Source organism: Bicyclus anynana, chromosome 5 (genome assembly GCF_947172395.1).
Source record: "Bicyclus anynana chromosome 5, ilBicAnyn1.1, whole genome shotgun sequence".
Taxonomy (NCBI): domain Eukaryota; kingdom Metazoa; phylum Arthropoda; class Insecta; order Lepidoptera; family Nymphalidae; genus Bicyclus; species Bicyclus anynana.
In genome coordinates, this window is record NC_069087.1 from 12,206,077 (window position 1) to 12,228,828 (window position 22,752).

The 22,752-nt window shown below is 35.7% G+C and overlaps 2 protein-coding genes across 3 annotated transcripts in view; one reads left to right on the forward strand and one right to left on the reverse strand.

Annotated features, from left to right (window-relative positions):
- The window catches only part of LOC112043735 (putative fatty acyl-CoA reductase CG5065), a 21,085-nt gene extending 18,831 nt beyond the window's left edge, over positions 1-2,254 (forward strand). Inside the window, exon 9 of the mRNA XM_024079279.2 lies at positions 536-2,254. Within this exon, the coding sequence (XP_023935047.1) occupies positions 536-695 (160 nt within the window). The 3' untranslated portion in view covers positions 696-2,254. The remainder of the gene's footprint in view (positions 1-535) is intronic.
- Positions 2,078-22,059, reverse strand: LOC112043736 (macrophage mannose receptor 1). Of its 2 annotated transcripts, XM_024079281.2 has the most exons (6): positions 21,907-22,059; positions 21,468-21,731; positions 15,085-15,279; positions 11,672-11,917; positions 9,422-9,602; positions 2,078-2,693 (listed from the first exon to the last, which is right to left on the reverse strand). In XM_024079281.2, exons 1-6 carry the CDS (start codon positions 21,965-21,967, stop codon positions 2,687-2,689), a joined length of 954 nt encoding a protein of 317 aa, XP_023935049.1. In that variant the 5' UTR covers positions 21,968-22,059; the 3' UTR covers positions 2,078-2,686. The 2 variants fall into 2 exon arrangements, with proteins under 2 accessions (XP_023935049.1, XP_023935048.1); XM_024079280.2 differs by lacking the exon at positions 2,078-2,693 and having other exon boundaries at positions 8,170-9,602.
- Positions 22,060-22,752: the final 693 nt, after the last annotated feature.

The window sequence follows — 22,752 nt, forward strand, 5'->3', positions numbered from 1 at the left end:
GATAAATTCATTCATTCATTCAAAAAAAGAATAAACATCCTTACATATAAGGATGTTTATTCTTTGTTTTTAAGGATGTTTATTTTTTATTATTATTCTTTACAAGTTAGCCTAGACTACAATCACACCTGATGGTAAGTGATGATGCAGTCTAAGATGGAAGCGGGCTAACTTGTTAGGAGGAGGATGAAAATCCACACCCCTTTCGGTTTCTACACGACATCGTACCGGAACGCTTAATCGCTTGGCGGTACGATTTTGTCGGTAGGGTGGTAACTAGCTACGGCCGAAGCCTCCCACCAGCCAAAAATTCCTCCAAACACTGTAAATTTTTCACAAAAATGATACTAGGCATATGGAATCATAAAGTAAACTTAACAAACGTCATGGTCATCGCAATATTTGTTTCACGCATTCAAAGTTGACCAAAACGCTTCAATGTTCATCTTTTGGTGCCACTACCCTACCTACAATAAATATGATTTCTATGGTACCTACAATTTCTCTCAATCATGATTGCAATTATTTGTTTCAGATTATTTGTCCTGGATCTTCTAGTCTCAGCATTCTTTTATCTACTAATGTTATACTGGATGGTCCAATTGTTTGAACCCCTGCGGAACCTATTGACGTATGGCGGACCGTTTGTAAGATATTTACCTCTTGTTGGAAAAGCTGTATTCGGAAATGAATGAAGGAAGGCTCTTACTGAAATATATAGTGAGTTTTAGACGCAGAACGCATTCAACGGTAGTGGTTCTTGATACCAGTGTAATAATATAAATAATTGACAAAAGATGGGGATTTAATAAATAGATCAAACTCTAGTGGAAGATACTTCACCTACTAAAACTTACTTTTTGTCTGTTAAGTGTAGGAGTTTGATCTATTATTTATAGGATCAACTGCATAAGTATTTGTATATATACATATTATATGCATAAAGCAAACAAAGAATAAAACGTCTGTCTTATATGTTTTACTCACAGAGTAACCAGAGTATGTCTTTACAAACTGCGTGCTGAAGCAGGTGAAACCAATAAAAAAAAAACAAAAGTCACGCGTCTCCTTGACGTCACAGCATATACAAACTTTTTTCTTAATTTGTATTTTAAAATTTAACACTAACAACAAATACGTAAATTAATATAATAACCAATAAAAAAATACTCCATCTTATTTGTATAGTTTCTACGAACAGTTTTTAAAACATTTCCAAACTTATGACGCCATTTTTCTTGAATAATATTGAATCGGTTCGTGTCGTACTGACTCGAGAATGTATTACTTTTGATTTTTGTATTTGTGACGGGTACGACACCGTCGTGTTCCGTATGCTCCATCTGTATATTATTGATTAATCTGTGGTTTTACTTTAGGTCATTTGTAAGAGTTAAGTTAGAGGGAGCTTTAGCGCTTTATCCATGTTCTGTGATTGTGAAGATATGTGTATAATCTTAGGGTGATTTTGGATTGGTGAAATAAATCTAATTTAACTCCTAGTTTGGAGACAAAATAAGCGAATATATTTCATTAAAGAAAAACAACCATTTTTATCCATTTTAAATAGGAACTATGATAATAATCAATAAGCTAGATACTACAATTAAATAATAGATTGTCATTGGTCATTGCCAATATAAAATGTTAATCAAATTATTTTCCAATCTGTACTTAAGAGGTTTAGTCGATAACAAAGTATCATATATTCATAGACGCAATTATTAAATTTTTGTACCAATCACTGATTACTTTTAAGCCTAAGCTTTAATTGATGTAACGTATACTGTTACTTAGTTAAGAACATAGACTAAATAATAATAACGCATCGAGATCTTATTAAAAATAGAGACACAATCATATCGAAAATTTCACTTAAAAACATACATACAGCCGAACGTAGAACCTCCTCCTTTTTGAAAGTCGGTTAAAAATTGTCTACATTTGTATTTTGGTAGTTTTAGAATAGTTAAAGAAAATTAACTCTGAATACATTCGCTTAAAGTTCAATATTAATGCCAACTAAAATCAGAGCAAAATCATTAGACGCATCAAAATGTTTCGTTTATTGTTTCGGTTGAATTTGCAATGCGACTACTAGAAAAGTCCACCCAACAGTTGTTTTTGGCACTCATTAAGTGAGGACGTTTTTTGGGTGCTGATTGTGAGTCTATTTTTATAAGAGGTCAATGCGATAACATCTATGTATCTACCAATAAATAAACTTACGCATATTATGTATGCACTTTTATTATTTTGTTTTTTTTTTTTATTTTCGTTTCTCTGTGTGATGAAATCAGAAGAATCAAAATTATCTGAACATCATATCATCATCCACTCATCCTAATACCTATGTTCTGTACCGAAAAGCGCGTAAATGTTAGGTACAGCCTACAGGGAGCCGCTGGTTTGGAAGTCGTTACCTGGGCATAGGTCTTTTATAAGAGACCTTTGCCTAATAGTGGACATCCATCGACTAACAATGATGATTATGAATCTATTTGTTTATATAAAAATCAAATTGTATATAAACTATACGCATAATATTACTAGGAACATTTATGAAACCTTTCTTTGGTAAAGGTAAAACTTATAATAAACTAGTAACACTGGTGTATTTCTATAGTTCTTCATCTCAATGCTCAACGTTAATGTACTTTAACACTCTCCATCACAGGGGTTGCCATTACTTCCTAGAACAAGAATTTATAATTTACAAAATGTATTTTATCAGGTCTTAAATTTTGGGGTCCCGAGGTGCTAGAACGGCGACCCCGCACCGGAAAGCGCAGTGTTGGTCGACCCACGTGTGGACTGAGGACATCAAGCGGGTTGCAGGAGCCGTTGGATGCTGGCGGCTCGAGACAGTTTTGTTTGGAAGTCCATGCAAAAGGAATATGTCCAACAGTGGACGTCCATCTGCTGTTAATGGTGATGATGATGTGATGATTTTATCAGTTGTAGCTACACCCTAATTACCTCTTTGACCTAGTGGCTAACCAACATGGCTAACCAACGTGACTTCAGATCACGAGTTCGTGGGTTAAAGCTTACTGGGTGGGACTGTGAAATACTGTTTTTTCTTAAAAAAAAAAAAAATGCCTCGGAGACCACGTTAAATCGTTCGTCCCGGTATTTATCACAACTGATAGTAGTCGTTAAAGAATATAAACTTATCAACCACAGCCCGCTAACTCGTATTAAAGCAGTTTGGTGGCTCTAAGCTCCATATCCCCTCTCCTATAAGGGGGAGGACTAGCCTGTAGTGGGTCATATATGATGATCTACTCTTTAATTACGCGCATATTTTTTGTATATTTACTATAGCACGCGCGTTAACAACTGAGTCTTAGGGCCATAAATCATTTCTCTATATCTATCTCGCTTGCACTTATGGGTCTTATGGAGCCGTCTAGTGAAGGGTGTAACAATGAAAGACATATTATCGATAAGTAAAGTTTATTATCGTATCTTGTTCACAAAATTAAAAAAATTAACAATATTTGATTTAATATAATACATATTTCATATTATATAATTATTAACTAAATAAAATTAATCTTCATCTGAGTCTTCATCATCAGAATCTTCGTCTTCTGCCAAATTTATTATAAGCGGCGCGTGATCTCTAATTAGAGCTTTTTGTAAATCTTTGTTTTGAAGTTCTTCGGCATGCCTAACACATTTGGCCCAGTCTTCTCGTGTGACATTTTCTATGGCTCGGTGGAGGTGATTTTCGACATCTGCTATCTTGAAGGTATTATTATTCTTCGCAACTTCTCCCTTTACTTGTGCCCAAATTAATTCTATTGGGTTATATTGACAGTGATATAAGGGAGCCTTATTACTTCATGACCTCGTTCATTTGCCAGATGGTCTAAAGCGTAGACCTTCTGCGGGTTACTGGCTTTTACTTTTCTTATTAATTCTTCAATAATTTCCTTGCTGGAATATGGAATCTTTTTCTTTGTCAACCATTCTTGAATTTCAGCTTTCCTCGTGTTTCTTGTGGGTATCTTTTCCAACTGTATCGAATGATAGCTTGCGTTATCGACAATTATAACTGAGGGCTCTTCAAGTAGATTCAGGAATTCGGAAAACCATGCCATATATGTTTCGCCATCCATTTCTGTGTGGTAATCAGCATCCTTTGATTTCACCGCTTTAAATATTAGCTTCGCATCTGGAACGAAGCCAGTCCTTGCAGAACCCGCATGGCAAACTATTAATCTTTGGCCTTTTCCCACAGGCTGATTCTTGAAACCTCCTTCATCGTTGCTTCCAAGCCACATCCTCTTTCTTGCATGGTTTTGATTAATCCATGTTTCGTCTAGATAGAAACGTGGTCGCTGATCGTTAGTTCTTCTAAGTAAATCCAATTTCCTTAAAAAGTCCATTCTAGCACAAACAATATCAGTTCTTTCCATTAAATATTTACGTCCTTCGCTATTTTTCTTATACTGGAACCCAACCTCCTTCAGTAGTATTCTCATTGAAGTGTTGCCGCATTTAAAATCGGGTAATTGTTCACGGAATTTTTCTAAAATTTTCGCCACGGATGGATACTCTCCATTCTCATAAAATGAAGCTACAGTTCGCTTCAACACACTTTTATCAAAATCGTCAATATTAGTGACGGTTTGTGGTTTCTTAAAATTTGTTCTTGGTATACAGGTACTGCCTGATTGTGATACTTCCGTCTTGATTCGGTCCACTGTCGCTCTGCTCACACCACAAACAAATGCGGCCATTTCACGTGGTTTGTTGAAATTTAGAGAAGCCACTTTATTCGGATCACTTTTCAATTCATTGAGAAACAGGAATACGTTGTGAATCAGTGTTCGAGCTTGAGGGCTAATATCGCCATGTAATTTCTTCAGATCAACGTTAGAAAATAAAGTATCCATAGTGCGCAACGAGTAACACATGAATGTATTTATTTAATTGCAGTAAACACATTTATAGCAAAAAAAATACGCAATGCAATTACATTAGAAACCGACCAATCAGAATCGTCCAAATCATTATTGACTCATCATTAGCACGTGCGCAGGTAGCCGTTTATCGATAATTAGGGTGCGCAGGTAGGCGCGCTGCACATTCCTATCTTTTTTGACTTTTATGACCGGACGACTCAGATGATAACGCGCATACTATAGCACTAACATTGGGACTGGAATGGAATGAAGTTCACAGTTTTGAATTGTGTACGAGTAATTGTAAAATTCTCTGCATGTGTGAAGTCTGCCAATCGGCATTGGACTATTGCTATTGGCTAACCTAACTAGCTAACCCCTCTCATTCTGAGAGGAGACTCGACAGGGAGCCGAAATAAGGGTTGATAATGATGATGACTTTTAAAATTATCACCAAAATCAACCAACCCGTTGTCGGTCAAGCACCGAATACCTCATTTAGGAAGCTTTGTTAAGCTACCAATAGAAATCCTCAATAGCTCCACGGTAACAGGGCCGGACTTAACACCAAGAGAAGTTGTTTGTAAGCCCCTTTTTTAAATGCTAGTTAATTATCGTGGTAGGACTTAGGTTATATTGGGTAATGTTAGTTTTGTTGCCAAAATTAAATAACTTAAGCCTAATATGTCAATCAAGATTGATGCATCAGACTTTATCTACGTTCAAACTGACAAACCATTTCACATAATAATACAACATACATATTTTTTTTCACATAATAAGACCAGTCGTTTATGTTCTCTTATATTTATATTTGAATATAAATACCTATATTATATTCAAAACAATATACAATGTCGAGAGCTTTATCAATTTATTATTCTTACTAACCCAAACAAAACATATGTTATATTGGTGCCATGATTTATGTTTTCCAATAAAATGCACCATCATGCATAGGTATACAAGTGATTGCGGTTGTGGAATATTTAAGTAGTGATAAACATTATCAAATATTAAGATACCCCTCTTGTATTTTTAAGTGTATGTTGTCGTACGTGTTTATTTTTTCCTGTGCGATATTTGTGAAAAACTTTTTAGGTATTAAGGTTTCCATACCTACCCTATGTTATAACTAACTGACGCCGCGCGGTTACACCCGCGTGGTTCCCGTTCCCATAGGAATACGGGGATAATATATAGCCTTCCTTCCTATTCCTTTTTCGATAAACGGGCTATCTAACACTGAAATAATTTTTCAAATCGGACCAGTAGTTCCCGAGATTAGCGCGTTCAACCAAACAAACAAACACACAAACAAACTCTTCAGCTTTATAATACATGTATTAGTATAAATAGGTATCTAATAGCATCAATGTAAATATTTCCTTATTAGGCAAAGCACCGCGCAATGGAATATGCATAACTGATTTATGGTTAAGTTTACTTCATGACTTTTTAAAAGCGCTGAAAAGAAGAACTACCTACTTGGACTATTTTCAAAAATCCCAAAACCAAATCGTATTCTAAAATGAAAATATCTATCTAGTATCTATTTAGGTTCCACTTAAACCAAAGAGTATTAAAAAATCAATTTTAATTACTCAATTAGTGATACCTACTTATTTTATATTCAAAAAAACCGTGTTTGTTGTTTACTCGCAGAATCTAATTAACCACAATTGTAAGCGAGTTTCAGCTACTATCTATAACTATAAATAGATTTTCAATTTCCCGGTTCTGTTAGGTAGGACCAGCTATTGTTCTGTATACCATTGTAAATAAATTGCGTTGGGTGGTGCATTCTTACTTAATTATGGTTGGATGTTTTTGTGATATTTTTATCTATACATTTTCGTTACGTACGTTCCATACAGTTACGTGCGCGTATTGAAAATCTATAGTCAACTATATTTTTTGTGCTTCTTTAATTTCCAATCACGTTTTTATATCTAAACACTCGATACTCGTATTATCATTACCTACCTACCACATGCTTTGCTAAAAGTATATACGAGTAGCTAAGCTCATCGTCAGTGTTAACTACGCAATAGCTTTCCGAGACAAGAGATTATAGGTCCGATTCGATCATCTGTGACTTGACTGATCTTTTAAATAATGTTGTTAACATATGTACGAGTAGCTTCAACAGTTTACGACATTATTATTAACGCTTTGTTAGGGTTTGTAGAATTTTGTTTAGTAGGTACATCTATACTTATAATAAATCTGTAGAGAGGTCAATTCTGTACATGAAATATATTTCCAAAATAACTATCAGGGGGTGATTAGTGATCGATACTGATGCCAAAAATGCAATTAGTAAAATTTTTGTCTGTCTGTCTGTCTGTCTGTCTGTCTGTCTGTCTGTCTGTATGTTCTTTATAGAAACAAAAACTACTGGACGGATTTTAACGAAACTTGGTACAATTATTCTACATACTCCTGGGCAGGTTATAGTATACTTTTCATCACGCTACGATCAATAGGAGCAGAGCAGTGAAGAGAAATGTTGAGAAAACGGGAGAAGTTACTCAATTTTTTAAGCTTCCGTCGCGTGTACAGCCTTAATGGTTAAAGCTACACAGAATGCATGTATGACGGAAATGTTCTCCTTAAAATAATCTATAAAAACACAATAGCATATATATGTCTATCTTTTATGGTTGACTCACAATAACACGTGTAACTCCCGATAGCTTAGCAGTTCGGAGCTTTCTAATTATATTTGTCAACTCTTATGTGTATAACACTCATCACTCAACCCTAACTAAAAAAGTTAACATTATTACCTATTCAATAAAAAAAGAATCATAAAAATCGGTAAAGAAACACCAAAGTTATACAAGAAATACGCTAAGCCATCGCGCGTGAATACTAATTCATGCTATATGGATTATTTTTGTGTAACGGTTGCCGCGCTCGACGCGACTCGCGCGGAGGGGTAATAAATAAAGAAGTGCAGCCTTAATGAGTAGGGTAGGGGTAGGGTAGGGTAGGGTAGGGTAGGGTAGGGGTAGTGTATGGTAGGGGTAGTGTAGGGTAGGGGTAGGGCAGGGGTAGGGTAGGGGTAGAGTTGGGATAGGGTAGGGTAGAGGTAGGGTAGGGTAGGATAGGGGTAGTTGAAAGTTTACAACGACTTTCACGCGGACGAAGTCGCGGGCGTCCGCTAGTTAAAAATATATTCATTCAATGTAAAATATTTATGATAGGGATTTTCATGCAACTACGTGGGCAAAAAAAAATAATTGAGAAACTTCAAAAATTGTATATTTTGCTTAATTTATAATATTTATAAATAACATTACTAAATGAGATATCTATTTGTTACTGTGAAATTGTCGTCATTTCGCCAGTTTTAATTTTATTAATATTATTTAATATTATGACAAATCCCATACCCTTCAAAGTCTTTACCTCTTTTTATTGGGCCAAGATTATTTTAGTCACCTACAGAGCTCAGTGAGGTTATAAATTAAAATATTATTATGTATTCTGTTTCAATATACAGTCTAATTAGAATTGAATGGTTCACTATTGAGAAATCTATTCAACTGTAAAAGTTACGAATACAACATAAATACTATAAAATACTAATGATAACTGATAAAAATAGATTTGCATAATCCATAGTTAATGTCAGTATTTATTTTTTCTACTCAATAGAAGACGATATCAAGCCAGATAGGTATCTAAGTTTTCGACTTATTAATCACAGACTGTATCAATAAACAAAAACTTTTCCAATGTAGGGTTTTGGAATCGGTCAAGCGATTATTCTCACGTACTTAGGTATATTTTTACACAATCAACCAAGATGTATCATTATTTGTGTCATGCTAAAGGGCATACTGGAAATTCGAAATCTCACTATTTTAATTATTACTAAAAAGACTTATTCCATTGTACAACTTATTCAAAATCAAGATAAAACTTCGGGAGGAGTACACTATGAGACAAAATTATGCATCCCACCGAGAGAGTTTAACTTTACTGCAGGCTTTGAAAATACATATTTGTGCTACATTTTGTCTAACGAGTTTTTATAAAGCGTGCATAATATTTTTATTTTCAACTGAGAACTGACAAAGTGGTAGCTTGCCGCCACCGTCTTTCGTTTGGGGGGCCGAACCCCACCCGAGCCCACCCACATGGCTACGCCACTGGTCACTAGCTCGCTCTAGTTCAATTCGACAATATTTGCTTGACTATAATAACTAAGATTCTTGCATATCTATAGAAAGAGCTTTCGTAATTGTAATAAAGTAAAGCCTTTAATATTTGTCTTTGATTTTTTTTTAAATAACACTAATTAAAAAAATATACTATAATAAGAAATGCATAGCAAAACGTTATTCTAATCACAGAGCAGGGTTCTGGCTTATCAGTATTGATCAATGGCACTTGATAATATTTATTCATGCTGATGACGGTAGAAAGTCCCATCATGCCATGCTTACGGTTCGGTGCTATTCAGTGTAACGGGTTGGAAAACTTCGCCAAACCTTAGAGCATAGTCCGTGCTAAGAATATCGATTTCATGTTCGCATATGAAGAATAGCCTTTGGTCGCAACTGATGTCATTGAGGTGGCCGTTGTAGAACATGGATCCACATTTCTCCTGTTCTCCACCATCGGGCTGACCGCCTCCCCATTTTGAATAGCCGCTTTCTCTTAATGGCTTCCCTAAAAAGAAAAACATTTTAAGTATTTGACCCACAGTTACTAACTTAATTTATTATTCTTTAAATAAACGCATAAAATGTTGAAAATCGTCCCAAATTGCCTGGAAAGCTTAAATCCCGCGGGAACCTTGGGATAACTAGTCTATACGTTACTCAGTAATTTTCTATATCTTTGAATGAACCATTAAAGTTCGTCCAGCCGTTTCAGAGATTTGCCCGGACACACAGACAGACAGATGAAAATTAAAAAAAATGTTGATTGTGTTTCAGTATCGTGTAAGCCAAAGATTTTAGACTATTAGTCACTAACGCGTCGAAACTGAGGCGAACAAAAGTGCCTAAGTACACAACGAAAATAATACCTAAATATTGTCTACAATATCCAGTTGTGTGTTCAGACAGTATGAAAACATATTAAATAAATGAAAATTTTCAATAATATTAAAACATAAAAAACTATATACACTTATACATAAATATATAATGTAAGTAAAAATTGGCATGTGTGCGTTCAGTGTAGCTGAATTCGAATATTTTTTTGCGCTGATTATGTAGGCACGTAACATATCTAATAGTATAAAATCGTTGGTGTCAGTGCTTCAGAGATCACAATTGTTTTGAAATCACATACAAACACTAAAATCGAAATATATTTTTTTTCTCGAAGGTGACTGACTGACATAGTGTCATGACTGTAATTTGTCATGCAGGTAGATCTTATGACGTAGGCTAAGAAAGGATTTTGATTAATTCTATCCCCAAGGGGATAAAATAGGGTATGAAAGTTTGTATGAAACTTTGTCAATTTTAAGCCGATCGGGCTGAGACTTTGCATGCATCAAGCTACTATGACGTAGGCATCCCCTTAGAAAGGGCTTTGATAAATTCCACCCCTAAAGGGGATGAAAGTCTGTGTGGAGAGTCCTTAATTATTAGAGTTACAGTTTTAAAAAAATGTTCATATATTATAATAAAAAAAATACGAAATATAATGTGATTCAAGAGTTTTTAATATCCAAACCCTAAAGTGATGAACTAGGGGTTGAAAGTTTACCCCTACGTATTTCCACGCGGACGAAGTCGCGGGCGTCCGCTAGAGTAATATAAATGTATTGATACCAAAGATTTAACGTAACCGTAAAGTGGAAATTCCGATCGTGGCGAAACGGTTTTTACAGACAGCTCGGCAAGATTGTGCAATGACTAGCTCTGGGGTAATTCAGTTATTCTTAAAACCCATGGGCTTACGTGTACGTCAGTTGTGATGAAAAAAGTTGCTCCTATAAATAGCCACAATTTGCATTTAATTATGTAGGTACAGGTAATTTCTTTGTTAAGTTAATTGCTGTAAGAACCCGCTGTAACAAGAGTTTTTACATCATTAAAATGAGTAGAGGGATTTTCTAAAGCATTAACATTTTCTAATAATAAAAAAGAATTTAAAATTCGAATTATTGATATGAACTCTATTTTTGTGAAATAAATGAAATATGTGGTGAAAGAAAAACATTGTCAAGAAACCTGCATGCCTGAGAATTTTCTTAATTCTCTACGTGTACTCTGCCAATCCGCATTGGGTCAGCGTGGTGGACTATTAGCCCTCTCATTCTGAGAGGAGACTCGTGCTCAACAGTGAGCCGAATATGTGTTAATGTTAATGATGTGTCCGTATTGTGAAATGTGTTGTGTGGTGGACTCAGAGATGTCACACAGATTAATGTTAATCTGAGGATGGGCAATAAACTTACGATGAATTCATTGAATGCTGAGATATTCGTCTCACATAGTGGTATCTATTAATGGAAATTTATGAAGATGGATAAAATCTATTAATATAAAAATCTATTAATGGATTTTTATGAAGATGGATAAAAAATTTAATAACCATTTTGTTTGTGTAAATTAAATGAATTTACAAGTACTTTTGAAAGGTCAAGATTATGTCATAATTTAATTTAATCTAATGGTGGTAATAATAGTCGAAAACTTTTACGAGGGTTCCAAACGCGCCTTGGTCCGAGAAAAGCCCACAATGCTTTTTTATCAGCTGATTTAAAAATATTTACCAACCTTTTATAGTTTTCCACCCTTTGTTATTTTTGAATCCTAAATGCACTGCGCCGCGTAAATAGTTGCCTTCGACCTTGTCTTTGGGCGCTCTGCTCGTCAAGTTGGCCAAGATATTCGCCTCTGCTTCGTCGTTGATGATAGCCAGGTACGATTGCTCCGAGTTGCATACAGTGTAGGCATCACTCCAGTTCATAGGCTGCAGGTGGAATTTGTAACACCTGCCTTTCGCCTCGTTGTATTCATATGCTTGAACAATTAAATGTTACGTTAGTAATGGACTAAGGACCTGTGATAGCGAGACAGACCTCATTTTAAATTGATAGGTTTGTTGTCGCCTCTTTGGTAGTTTGGTACACCAAACGTCACTTCTCCTTTTTCACGACCTGACAGACGTATTAACGTGTCATAAAAGATGAATGTTAGAAAATATGTTCTACGCAAAGGTTCTATGTGATTTCTATTAATATTCTCCTTATGTAGCAATGGTCTTTTATAGGTTGGTGTAAGGTTTGAAATTATACAAAACACGCTGGATATCCGAGCAAATTATTTGTATTAATATAATAGATTACGTACAACTTTTTACATTTACAAACGAGTTACAAGCGAGCCGAGGTTGGAAAAGAAAGAAGTCATTTATCATTGTTAAAGAGTATAGAGCAAGTGAAAAGAGATCACAGACATAATGCAGACTATATTGCATTCTATTACATTCTATACACTAACAGTTGGATAGTTTTTTAGATGCATAGGGTTGAGGTAGATGAAATACTGTAACAGGATTAATAAATAACCTAAACCTGTTATTATACATATACTTTTTTTTAGAAAATTATTATATTAATTATAATTAGTTTGAAAAGTTAAGATAAGTTAATAATTGTACGTTTTTTGACATACTTATTACTTATTTGACGGCCTCCGTGACTCAGTGGTATGCGCGGTGGATTTAATTGACGGAGGTCCTGGGTTCGATCACCGGCTGAGCTGGTTGAGGTTTTCTCAATTGGTCCAGGTCTGGTTGGTGCGAGGCTTAGGCCGTGGCTAGTTTTCACCTTACTGGCAAAGACGTACCGCCAAGCGATTTAGCGTTCCGGTAATAGGTCCTGTAGAAACCGAAAGGGGTGTGGATCTTCCATCGTAGATTGCATTATCACTTACCATCAGATGAGATTGTGGTCAAGGGCTAACTTGTAAAGAATAAAAAAAGTCATAAAATGGCATGTCTTGCCACCGCAGGCCCTCGTTTTATAATTTACAATACGATTCGATAATCTTAATGCAGGAACTAAACAAGTTTTGAAATAGTAGGTACCCACAAGTTATGCGCGAAAACATCTGTATTCATACGTCATACACGACTATAGGATGAGTAATTATGTACGAAAATAATAATATCAAATCTCTAACAATGGACGTGCAAGTGTGGACATACATCGGTTGATGACTCGAACAATTGCGGTGGATGCGTAAACGCCTGATAATTAATGAGTCTTCTGATATCACCGTGGGCTATGGGCCGTGATAGCCCAATGGATATGAATATGACCTCTGCCTCTTTCCAGAGGTTCGAATCCGAACCTCCAATCCTTTTCAGTTGTGTGCATTTTAACAAATTAAAATATCACGTGTCTCAAACGATGAAGGAAAACATCGTAATTAAACCTGCACGCTAGAGAATTTTCTTAATTCTCTGCGTATGTGAAGTCTGTCAATCTGCATTGGGCCACCTTGGTAGACTATTATACCCTGTCTCTCTGAAAGGAGACTCAAGCTCTGCAGTGAGCCGAATATTTGTTTATACTATCCTTAAGATAGGGGGCCCACATAGGAAGAATCAAGGTTCCTTGATCCGGCATTGAAAATGTGCCAGCCCTTCTGTAACCAGTCGAGGCAACTATCGCGGTGAATTGATTCGAAGAAATTTTTAATTAAACAGACTGTTTAAAAGGCCGGTTATTAAAGAAGCCGTGATAGCGTAGTGAATATCACGTGTCTCAATCGGTGAAGGAAAAACACTGTGAGGATAAAGTGATTTTTTTTTAATTCTTGCCGTGTAGTCAAAGTCTGAAGTGAAGCTGGTGGTCTATTAGTCTAACCCCTCGCGTTCTTAGAGGTGACTCGTGCTCAACAGTGAGCCGATGGGTTGTTAATGAGTCGGTTATAGTTGGTTGTCGGTTGGTCTAATAGTTAGCATGGCTTTGGATGACGAGAAACTGAATTGAAGTCCTGAGTCGTGATTTGAAATACTGAAGCTTTACTTTACTTTAGGGAACTTTCAGCAAAAATCGACTCAGCTCGAGATTGGGAAGTTGTTTCACCCCTGTGCCTCAAATCCTCGGTCACTTAAGCTCTATATTCAATACTGGATGTGAGACTCACCAGCTCACCTATTCACTAACTTCGACTTTATTAATAATCAATTATAATAAACGTCAAATCAACTGAGAAATGTTATCTATAGCTTGGCAAGTTTGTTGATGAGACGCTCGTTCATAGATGCGCGTGGGGCATTGCTACACCCTTCCCGGCCCGCGCGGACCTTCACGCGCGTTACCAACGAATTTGCCAAGCTATACACAATGTATGATATCCATGAAGGGTTGTCAGTAGGCACCGGGTGACATTTGTTACATAGAATCTCAATTTAATATATGTCATCTATCATACGTCAAAGTTAGTGAATCAGCCAGCTGTCGCCTGTTAAAATAGGCTGATAATGATGATTATTGAGTCATTTTTACAGACTTGATTTTCTAAACTACAGTAGAACCCGCTTAAAACGATCACGATTAAAACGATTTCTCATTCATTCATTCATTCATTTTATACCAGTCCATACGATTCGTCATCCCGTTTAATACGCCTACATGTCATATGCGTGTAATTCCAAATGCGACAAATAAATTACAACTGATAGACCATAATCATCCATCCAACCATGTCCATCAGACATCATAATGGTCCTCAAACAAGGTTGCAGGACAAGACTAATACATGATATCTTAAAGAACTGTAAGACCCTGACAGTCCATACATGATGCGATTCTAAACTGAAAATTTTAAAGACGTACTGCAAAAGTAAAATTTATTTGAAAATTTTGTAATTGCTAATGCATCAAAATCTTTTTGTCATACCAGAATAAGTGATTACTTTAAGTAGCATAATTAGGCATTCTTTACACCAAATACACAAATTTTTATACCTATGTATGTGTACATTAGTCGTTATATTTTCACCATCCCCCAACCATTTCCCGTTTATTACGCTTTCCCGTCTAAGACGCGTTTTTAGTTGGGTCCCTGCGAAATCGTATTAAACGGGTTCTACTGTATATTATATCTGTTCCATTTAAACCAACTGTATATTTTAGAGTTGTTATAAATCAAAAACTTAGCATATTAGGTTTTACCTGTATCAGGAATATTGCAATAGTTGTTCCAATCCAAAGATTCGAGGGTCTTTTTGCAAACGAATGGGAACTTCTTCGCGCAGTTTTCGTCATTCAGCGTTCCGTCTCGCCGCAATATAACGCACCCTTCAACTCCTCCCGCGTTATTTGGCTCTCCGGGTCCCCATCGGTCATAGACATCCGCTATTGGAATACCTGGAACATTTCTATCAATGTATGTACTGTACAAAAAGCAAAACAAAGCTTATATTACAAACTTAAGCCCTGGTATTAAAAATACACAGACATAGGCTCCTACGTTTACCATCTCCAAAGAGTAAGACATTTTTCGTAGAGTTATACATAGATGTGTTAAAACATTTACCAAGTCGAAATTACTACATTGATGTATACCATAAATAAAGATGCTTGGTGGCCATTGGATCAGCTTCCATATTCAAACAGGAAGTAAAAGTCAAAGAAATTGTAATGATTCATTTGTGATTTTAAATATTGTACAAAAAGCATCAATTGTTGAGTTTATTGCAGGCTCTTGTCATTAGAATTTGCCTTCTTAACCGGTGGTAGAGTCTTTACAAATAGTCAAACTTAACGTTTCAAAAGTGCTTGTAAATCTAAATGAATTTTTCATTTACGTTGATTTTGATTTTGTTTTCTCAATACAGTGTTTCAAAAGCTGCTTCATATTATATTGTCCCTCAGGCACATACAGGAGCCCCTTATGTTTTGACGGCCTCCGTGGCGCAGTGGTATGCGCGGTGGATTTACAAGACGGAGGTCCTGGGTTCGATCCCCGGCTGGGCAGATTGAGATTTTCTTAATTTGTCTAGGTCTGGCTGGTGGGAGGCTTCGGCCGTGGCTAGTTACCACCCTACCGGTAAAGACGTACCGCCAAGCGATTTAGCGTTCCGGTACGATGCCGTGTAGAAACCGGAAGGGGTGTGGATTTTCATCCTCCTCCTAACAAGTTAGCCCGCTTCCATCTTAGACTGCATCATCACTTACCATCAGGTGAGATTGTAGTCAAGGGCTAACTTGTAAAGAATAAAAAAAAAAAAAAAAAAAAAGCAAAAACGCAATCCACAATGTCTCTTAATCTGGTGCCTCCCGGAAAAAAATAATATAAAAAAATGCCTACAGTTTCATTTCAGAAAAGACAAAATTAAAAAAGCAATACTTTATTTAACCGACTTAAAGAGGAGGAGGCTATTAATTCGTTGGAATGCCAAAAAATGGAAACATCTGATTTTGTTTCTTTTGTGAGAAATCCCTGGGCCCACCCAATTGATTTTGATAGAGGGCTCCCCCAAGGCACGCTACGCCACTGCTGTGCATATAGGAAAATCTAAGTCTCTGTAGTCGTTATAGCGTTCGAACCATGGACGCCCTGGTGCCTGACATCTAACAGACTTTTTTTGTGCTACGTGTAATTAAAATGCACAAGAAATCATAACCAAAACGTTTTAAACAGCAAAAAAACTATAAATTTCGGAAACAAGAATTGTTATTCTAGTCGGAATACTAAATTATCTGACGTCATTGGCGTCAGTTTCGCATTTTTTTATTCCAATTAAAATTGTATTGACCTCAACATATGATTCAGGATACAGACTAGAGATAAAATAGATATTCGGTGGTATTGACGTAATAATCGTATAATCTGATGCCTATTTAGTTTACATAAAAGTATATAGATTGAACAAACCGAATGTTATGTTCAATCTATATACCCTGTGCCCTCTTGGTTTGCACAATTCTACCACCGGGTGTGCAAACCAAGAGGGCGCCGCGATACGCATAATAACAAAAGCGATGTCGTGAGTGTGGTTTGCCTAAACAGCCAAAAACGCGAGGTCGTTGAAAAAAGAAAAAGAACAAGAAAGAGGGTAGATCGATTTTGCCCCTAACAGCTGACTTCACTTCTCATCTCGCAACTTCAGTCCCGTCGTGACCACGATCCATGCAACTGGGTCGAAATATCGACAATAAAAATCTCGTCGTTTCATCGTGGTATGTACCCGTTTAAATAACATTCATAATGAACAACCACGAAATAAGTTTAAAATCATTAGTTGAACATAACGAATTCCCATACCAACATCAATTTTTTTTACGGAGATATTTGTATATAAGCCGGGCATTACTTTCGCTAAAATAGGTAGTACTTTAGCCAAAGTAATGCACGACATAATCCCGTAAGTTTAGAGAAAATTGTTTAGGACCAAACAAGGACCAAAGAAGGAAGACTCTATTGAAACTTTTCTGGACTTTTACTAACTTGGTGTATTTTAATAGACGTACACTTATTTAATCAAGCTGTAGCACCTTTAAATGTATTAAATCTTCTAAAGAAAACCATTAATGGTTCAGAAACTTTCATTCTCTGGAAGCGGTAAACATTGGGAATACTGATCCATTTATTTTAGTAATATTTAGATGAAGATAAAAAAAACTTAATTGCACATGAAATACAAAATATTAATGAAGATGTAATATTAAAAGTCGCTATGCAAACGCGGCTCTTTTTTGTACAAGCAATCTCTAACAACATTACTTAAAAGTTAAAATCAAAATATTATGTATTGAAGTTAGACTAGGTATAGTCGTACATAAACAGGTTGATACAGTTTACAATTATTATTATTATATATAATATAATTCTTAATCACAAAGTGCCTTATAAGAGATAACCCTTGCCCGGCAACTTTAGCCTCTACGATTTGATTATATTGCGAACATATTGCAAACAAATTGAAATTGAAAAAAAAACTTTAACAATGTTCATGCGTACAACATCAGATTTAGATGAATTTAAGGTGCTCCAGACTTTGCTTAATCTAACAAATTAAAAAGAATGCACAAATCCGTTTAGTAGATTGAGAATAGCACGAGGGATGGAAATGAGAACAGCTTTAGACTTTGTTTCATTGAAATTGAATTTATATAATAAAGTAACGTATATAAAAAAAATCCATTTCACGCGGACAAAATCTACTCACTATCGAATGCTAGTATAAAATTTATATACGTCATCAACCCATATTCGGCTCACTGCTGAGCTCGAGTCTCCTCTCAGAATGAGAGGGGTTAGGCCAATAGTCCACCACGCTGGCCCAATGCGGATTGGCAGACTTCACACACGCAGAGAATTAAGATAATTCTCTGGTATGCAGGTTTCCTCACGATGTTTTCCTTCACCGATTGAGACACGTGATATTTAATTTATTAAAATGCACACAACTGAAAAATTGGAGGTGCATGCCCCGACCGGATTCGAACCCACACCCTCCGGAATCAGAGGCAGAGGTCATATCCACTGGGCTATCACGGCTCACTAAACTTTATATACAGTACTAGCGGACGCCCGCGACTTTGTCCGCGTAAAAATCGATGTCAACTTTCAACCCCTATTTCATATTCTATTTTGCAAGTTTTATAACTTATACCTAATAAATAGTCCACTTATAATTTTACATTTACAAATGTACCTAAAAAAATTAAGGACTTTCCGTACAAACTTTCTACCCCTACTTCACCCATTTCTGATTTTGTTTTCGCGACAAAAAGTATCCAATTATAATAGGGATGATGACAGTTTTTTAAATTGTATATAAATTAAGAGTATACTAATAGTAAAGCAATTTTGTAAAAGGAACAGGGTATCTGCGATCATTACTTTCGGAGCTACAGGGATTTAAAGAGTCAGATTTGCGGCGCTGCCGCGGATCCCTGAAAAACGCCCCATACAAAATGGCTCGAAAAAATGACGTCATAGGTAATGTAATGATCGTTAGATTTGTATGCGCGTTCAAACAAAATTACTAATATCTTTGTTATTTGTGCGTTTATCTTTGTAGTTCATATATTAAAAAATGTCACATTTAATGTAAGGAAGCTAAAACTGTATGAATTTTCATCTAACTACGATAAAATTTTTTTAATAGTTTTTGAAATTTTATAACCTCATTTATTTTGCAAATATCCAGACAATCTTTGCTTTTTATGTATAAATTAGTTAACATTGACCCTATTTACCCGAATGTATCATAAAAATCAATATATTCAAACCTAGTCATCATCCCCATTCTACGTATTATGGTCTCAAATCGTCTTAAGTATCATTTGAATTCATTCTGTAGTTTCAGCGTGATGCCCGGTCAAAAAAAAGGCAAACAGACAGACAAAAAATAGAAAATAGGCTTCAGTATCGATTTCCTACGTCTACCCTACCCCTACCCTACCCGTACCCTACCCTACCCGTAATCTTCCCTTTCCCTACCCCTAGGATAGGGGTAGGCTCTACCCCTACCCTACCCCTAACCTAGGCATACACTCCCCTACCCTGCCCTACCCCACCCTACCCCTACCCTACCTTTACCCCTACCCTACCCTTACACAACCCCTACCCGTACCCTACCCTACCCTATACCTTCCCTACCTTACCCCTACCCTTAGCAAAATCGGTCCAGCCCTATGAGCGTGGTGCGATGACAAAGGGAAATAGAGACTTCTATGCCATTGTCTTACCAATAGAAAGCTACGTTATTTGCGAGTGTCATAGGCTATGTTTGATTCCCATATTCACACAGGAACAGGAACTACGTAATTGAAAGCGCGGGGCGTCATGTAGCGGAATTTCTGCGTCTTTTAGAAATTTTGTATTATCTCCGAAACTATTTAACTAATTAACATACTATAAAGGGCAAATCTTATCTCCATAATATCCTTGTGGTTATTAAATAATTTATTTTGATAAGGATTTAAGTTAAGTAGCATAAATAATGACGCAAACCTAAGTATATAAAATTTATAATATTTAAAACACAAAAGGTACTATATCTGCTAATATATAGAAGATAGATATATGGTGTCGCGGACTTTTTTGTAGAACTTTTAAAGATACATAAAGCCTCCATACATTAATTTCAATTTTACACAATGGTTAAGGCAGCGCATGCGAATAAGTCTGCTTAAAAGGATTTTCGGTCCGACCTGTATGACAAAAACTGTGTTAACTCGGCGAATATATATTATACTAATATAAAATATAGCCTATAGCACTCCCCGATAATGTAGCATTCTACTGGTGAAAGAATTTTTGAAATCGGACCAGTAGTTCCGAAGATTACCCCATTTAAAAAATGTGACAAACTTACAAACTTACAAACTTTACCTCTTTATAATATTAGTATAGATATAGATATAGATATAGATTTTATTAATTTATAATAACAGGAATTAAAATATATTAATATTTTAAATGTGGCTAATATAATTACCATAAAGAAATATTATATAGTTTAGGTATTGTAATTACTCGTTTAATAGGTGAAAGGTTATAGCTACTCATATATGATCTATTATACGTCTATATATTTTTTATTCACAGCATTTAGAGATTCAAAATTTTTATTTTGAATGAAAAATTTGAATTTTGAATTTGGTATTTGGCTGTAAGTTGTAAATTATAAAAACAAGAAAAATATTATGTAGCCGTAGGTGGTCAAAAATTTTTGGGTCTTAAGGTTTAATGTATATAATATATAATAGGAGTAAATTTTGAACTGTTTTTCTGTTGGTAATAAGCTTTGAAACAGCGTCGTTTCGTGCGATTAATTTATTTTTACTACGATTAGGTTATTGTGTTTCTGTGTCATTTAAATAATTAAAGATTAAAAAGTTTTATTTGGAACAATTTAAAAACCCACCACATCCACATAAGGTGAAAAAAACCACATTAATTGGTGTGTCAATTGTCTTGTTAGAGACGCCTCTAAACTTATTATTGACCGACAATATTTTGTAAGTCTTCAAAAATAAAGATTCTGTTTGTTTCGAGGTAGTTATGTTTATACCTATGTTCATAATGTTTATACCTACGTTGGCGATTCTTTCAAAAACATCTTCGCTTCTTACAAATTCATTAAGTATTATTACATATCAGTAGCGAAGGCTGAAATTTTGTAGTAACGAAACTAAAATGTTGACGAGGTTCATATTACGTACGTTTTTACGTCTGCGTTCGTAAAGATGTTATTAATATGTACTGCTTTTTAATTGCGCGGAGGCGTTCATCATACAGATTGTAGAAATGCTGTCAAAATATAAAATCATTTATTTCAAGTAGGCTCAGTTTACAAGCACTCGTCAGTTGACTATTTGTAAAGATTCTACCACCGGTTCGGAAGGCAGGTTCCGCTGAGAAAAACCGGCAAGACTCAACTCAACAGTTGCTCTTTTTAAGAAATCATACTGTTTTAGAATTATTTACCTATTTCGAGCGAATAAAATACATTACAATAAGGAAATGAATGTATCAATCGTGTTGTTAGGACCCATCGCCCCTGGTACTTATCAGGTATTTATGTTTACTGGTTACTCACCATCAACGGTTTCAAACACTTCCTTGACATTCGGTGTTGATATTCCTACGAATATCCAGCTGAAAGGCTGCGTACTGTTCCAATAATCGATGACAGCTGTAACCTCATCGTCATCGTCTGGGTAGAACAGCTTGGCTCCCTCCATCTCGCACTGCACCTTCGCATCGTCCCATGTCTTGTGTAGCGTATGGATCTTGTAAAAAGACCTTACCTCCTTCAAATAATAGTAATCTTTTCGGAAGAACTTCACATTCGCTTGGGAATCTTAAACGCATAAATTTTATTAATTATACACTAATTTTTTTTTGTAACATTTAAATTTTATCAATTAATTGACACAAAGATTCACTCGTGTATAAATTATTTTCATTATTATTAAACGAACAAAGAAATATGTAAACTAGATTTTGAGATTGTATTCAACTCAACATTTACTTACAAGCTAAGTGAACGCAATACTGCGCAAGAAAGAAAACAAATAAATGTTTATGAGAAAACATTTTAAACGAACGGCTTATATAGCGATACGTGTGACCGGAATGTTGTCCCGCACTCAAGTGAAGCTAATCATAATTCATAGTAAGAACAAGAAGATTCACTCCGCGAGAAACAGGAAAACTAAAATGGCTAACTCGTGTTCACGTTGGGTTTATACCTACTATTTTAATTGTAATATTATTCTCATACTCATCCGGTAATCAAAGGATATGCGTTTAATTATCTTTCGTCTCATCACCACAGCGGTAGGTAGGTCTAATCAGCCAGCTAGGACCTGCGAAATTTCAATAATAATGTGCTATAAAACAAAAAAGAGCCCGAAAATGATCAATCCTGTTTGACAATCCTTATAAAAAAAAACTGTTTCAAGAAGCAATGTCAAATGATTGACGTTCAAAATTGTTTGACGAACTTGCTTGGTGAATACTTTTCATAAGAAACGCTTCAAACGAAGCCGCAGATGATCATATTGTTTGACAAATACATTGAATTTGACAAAAAGTTTATCGTCAACCAAACCACACCCACAGCTATAATTTGTGACGTCATTATTGGCTGTCATTCAGCATAGAATACAACATACGTGTATTACCTGTTTAATTTGACGTCATCAAGTGTTTTACGCAGCCTACGATACATTCACAGTACGCAGGTATGTATCCACAGTACATGTAATACAGTTCAAGATCAACCAGTAATGTTTCGTTTAGAATTTAGATCGATTCGCTTGACTTACTATCTCATTAGTCCCAGCTTCATAATTCACGGTTGGACTACCTAATTAGGT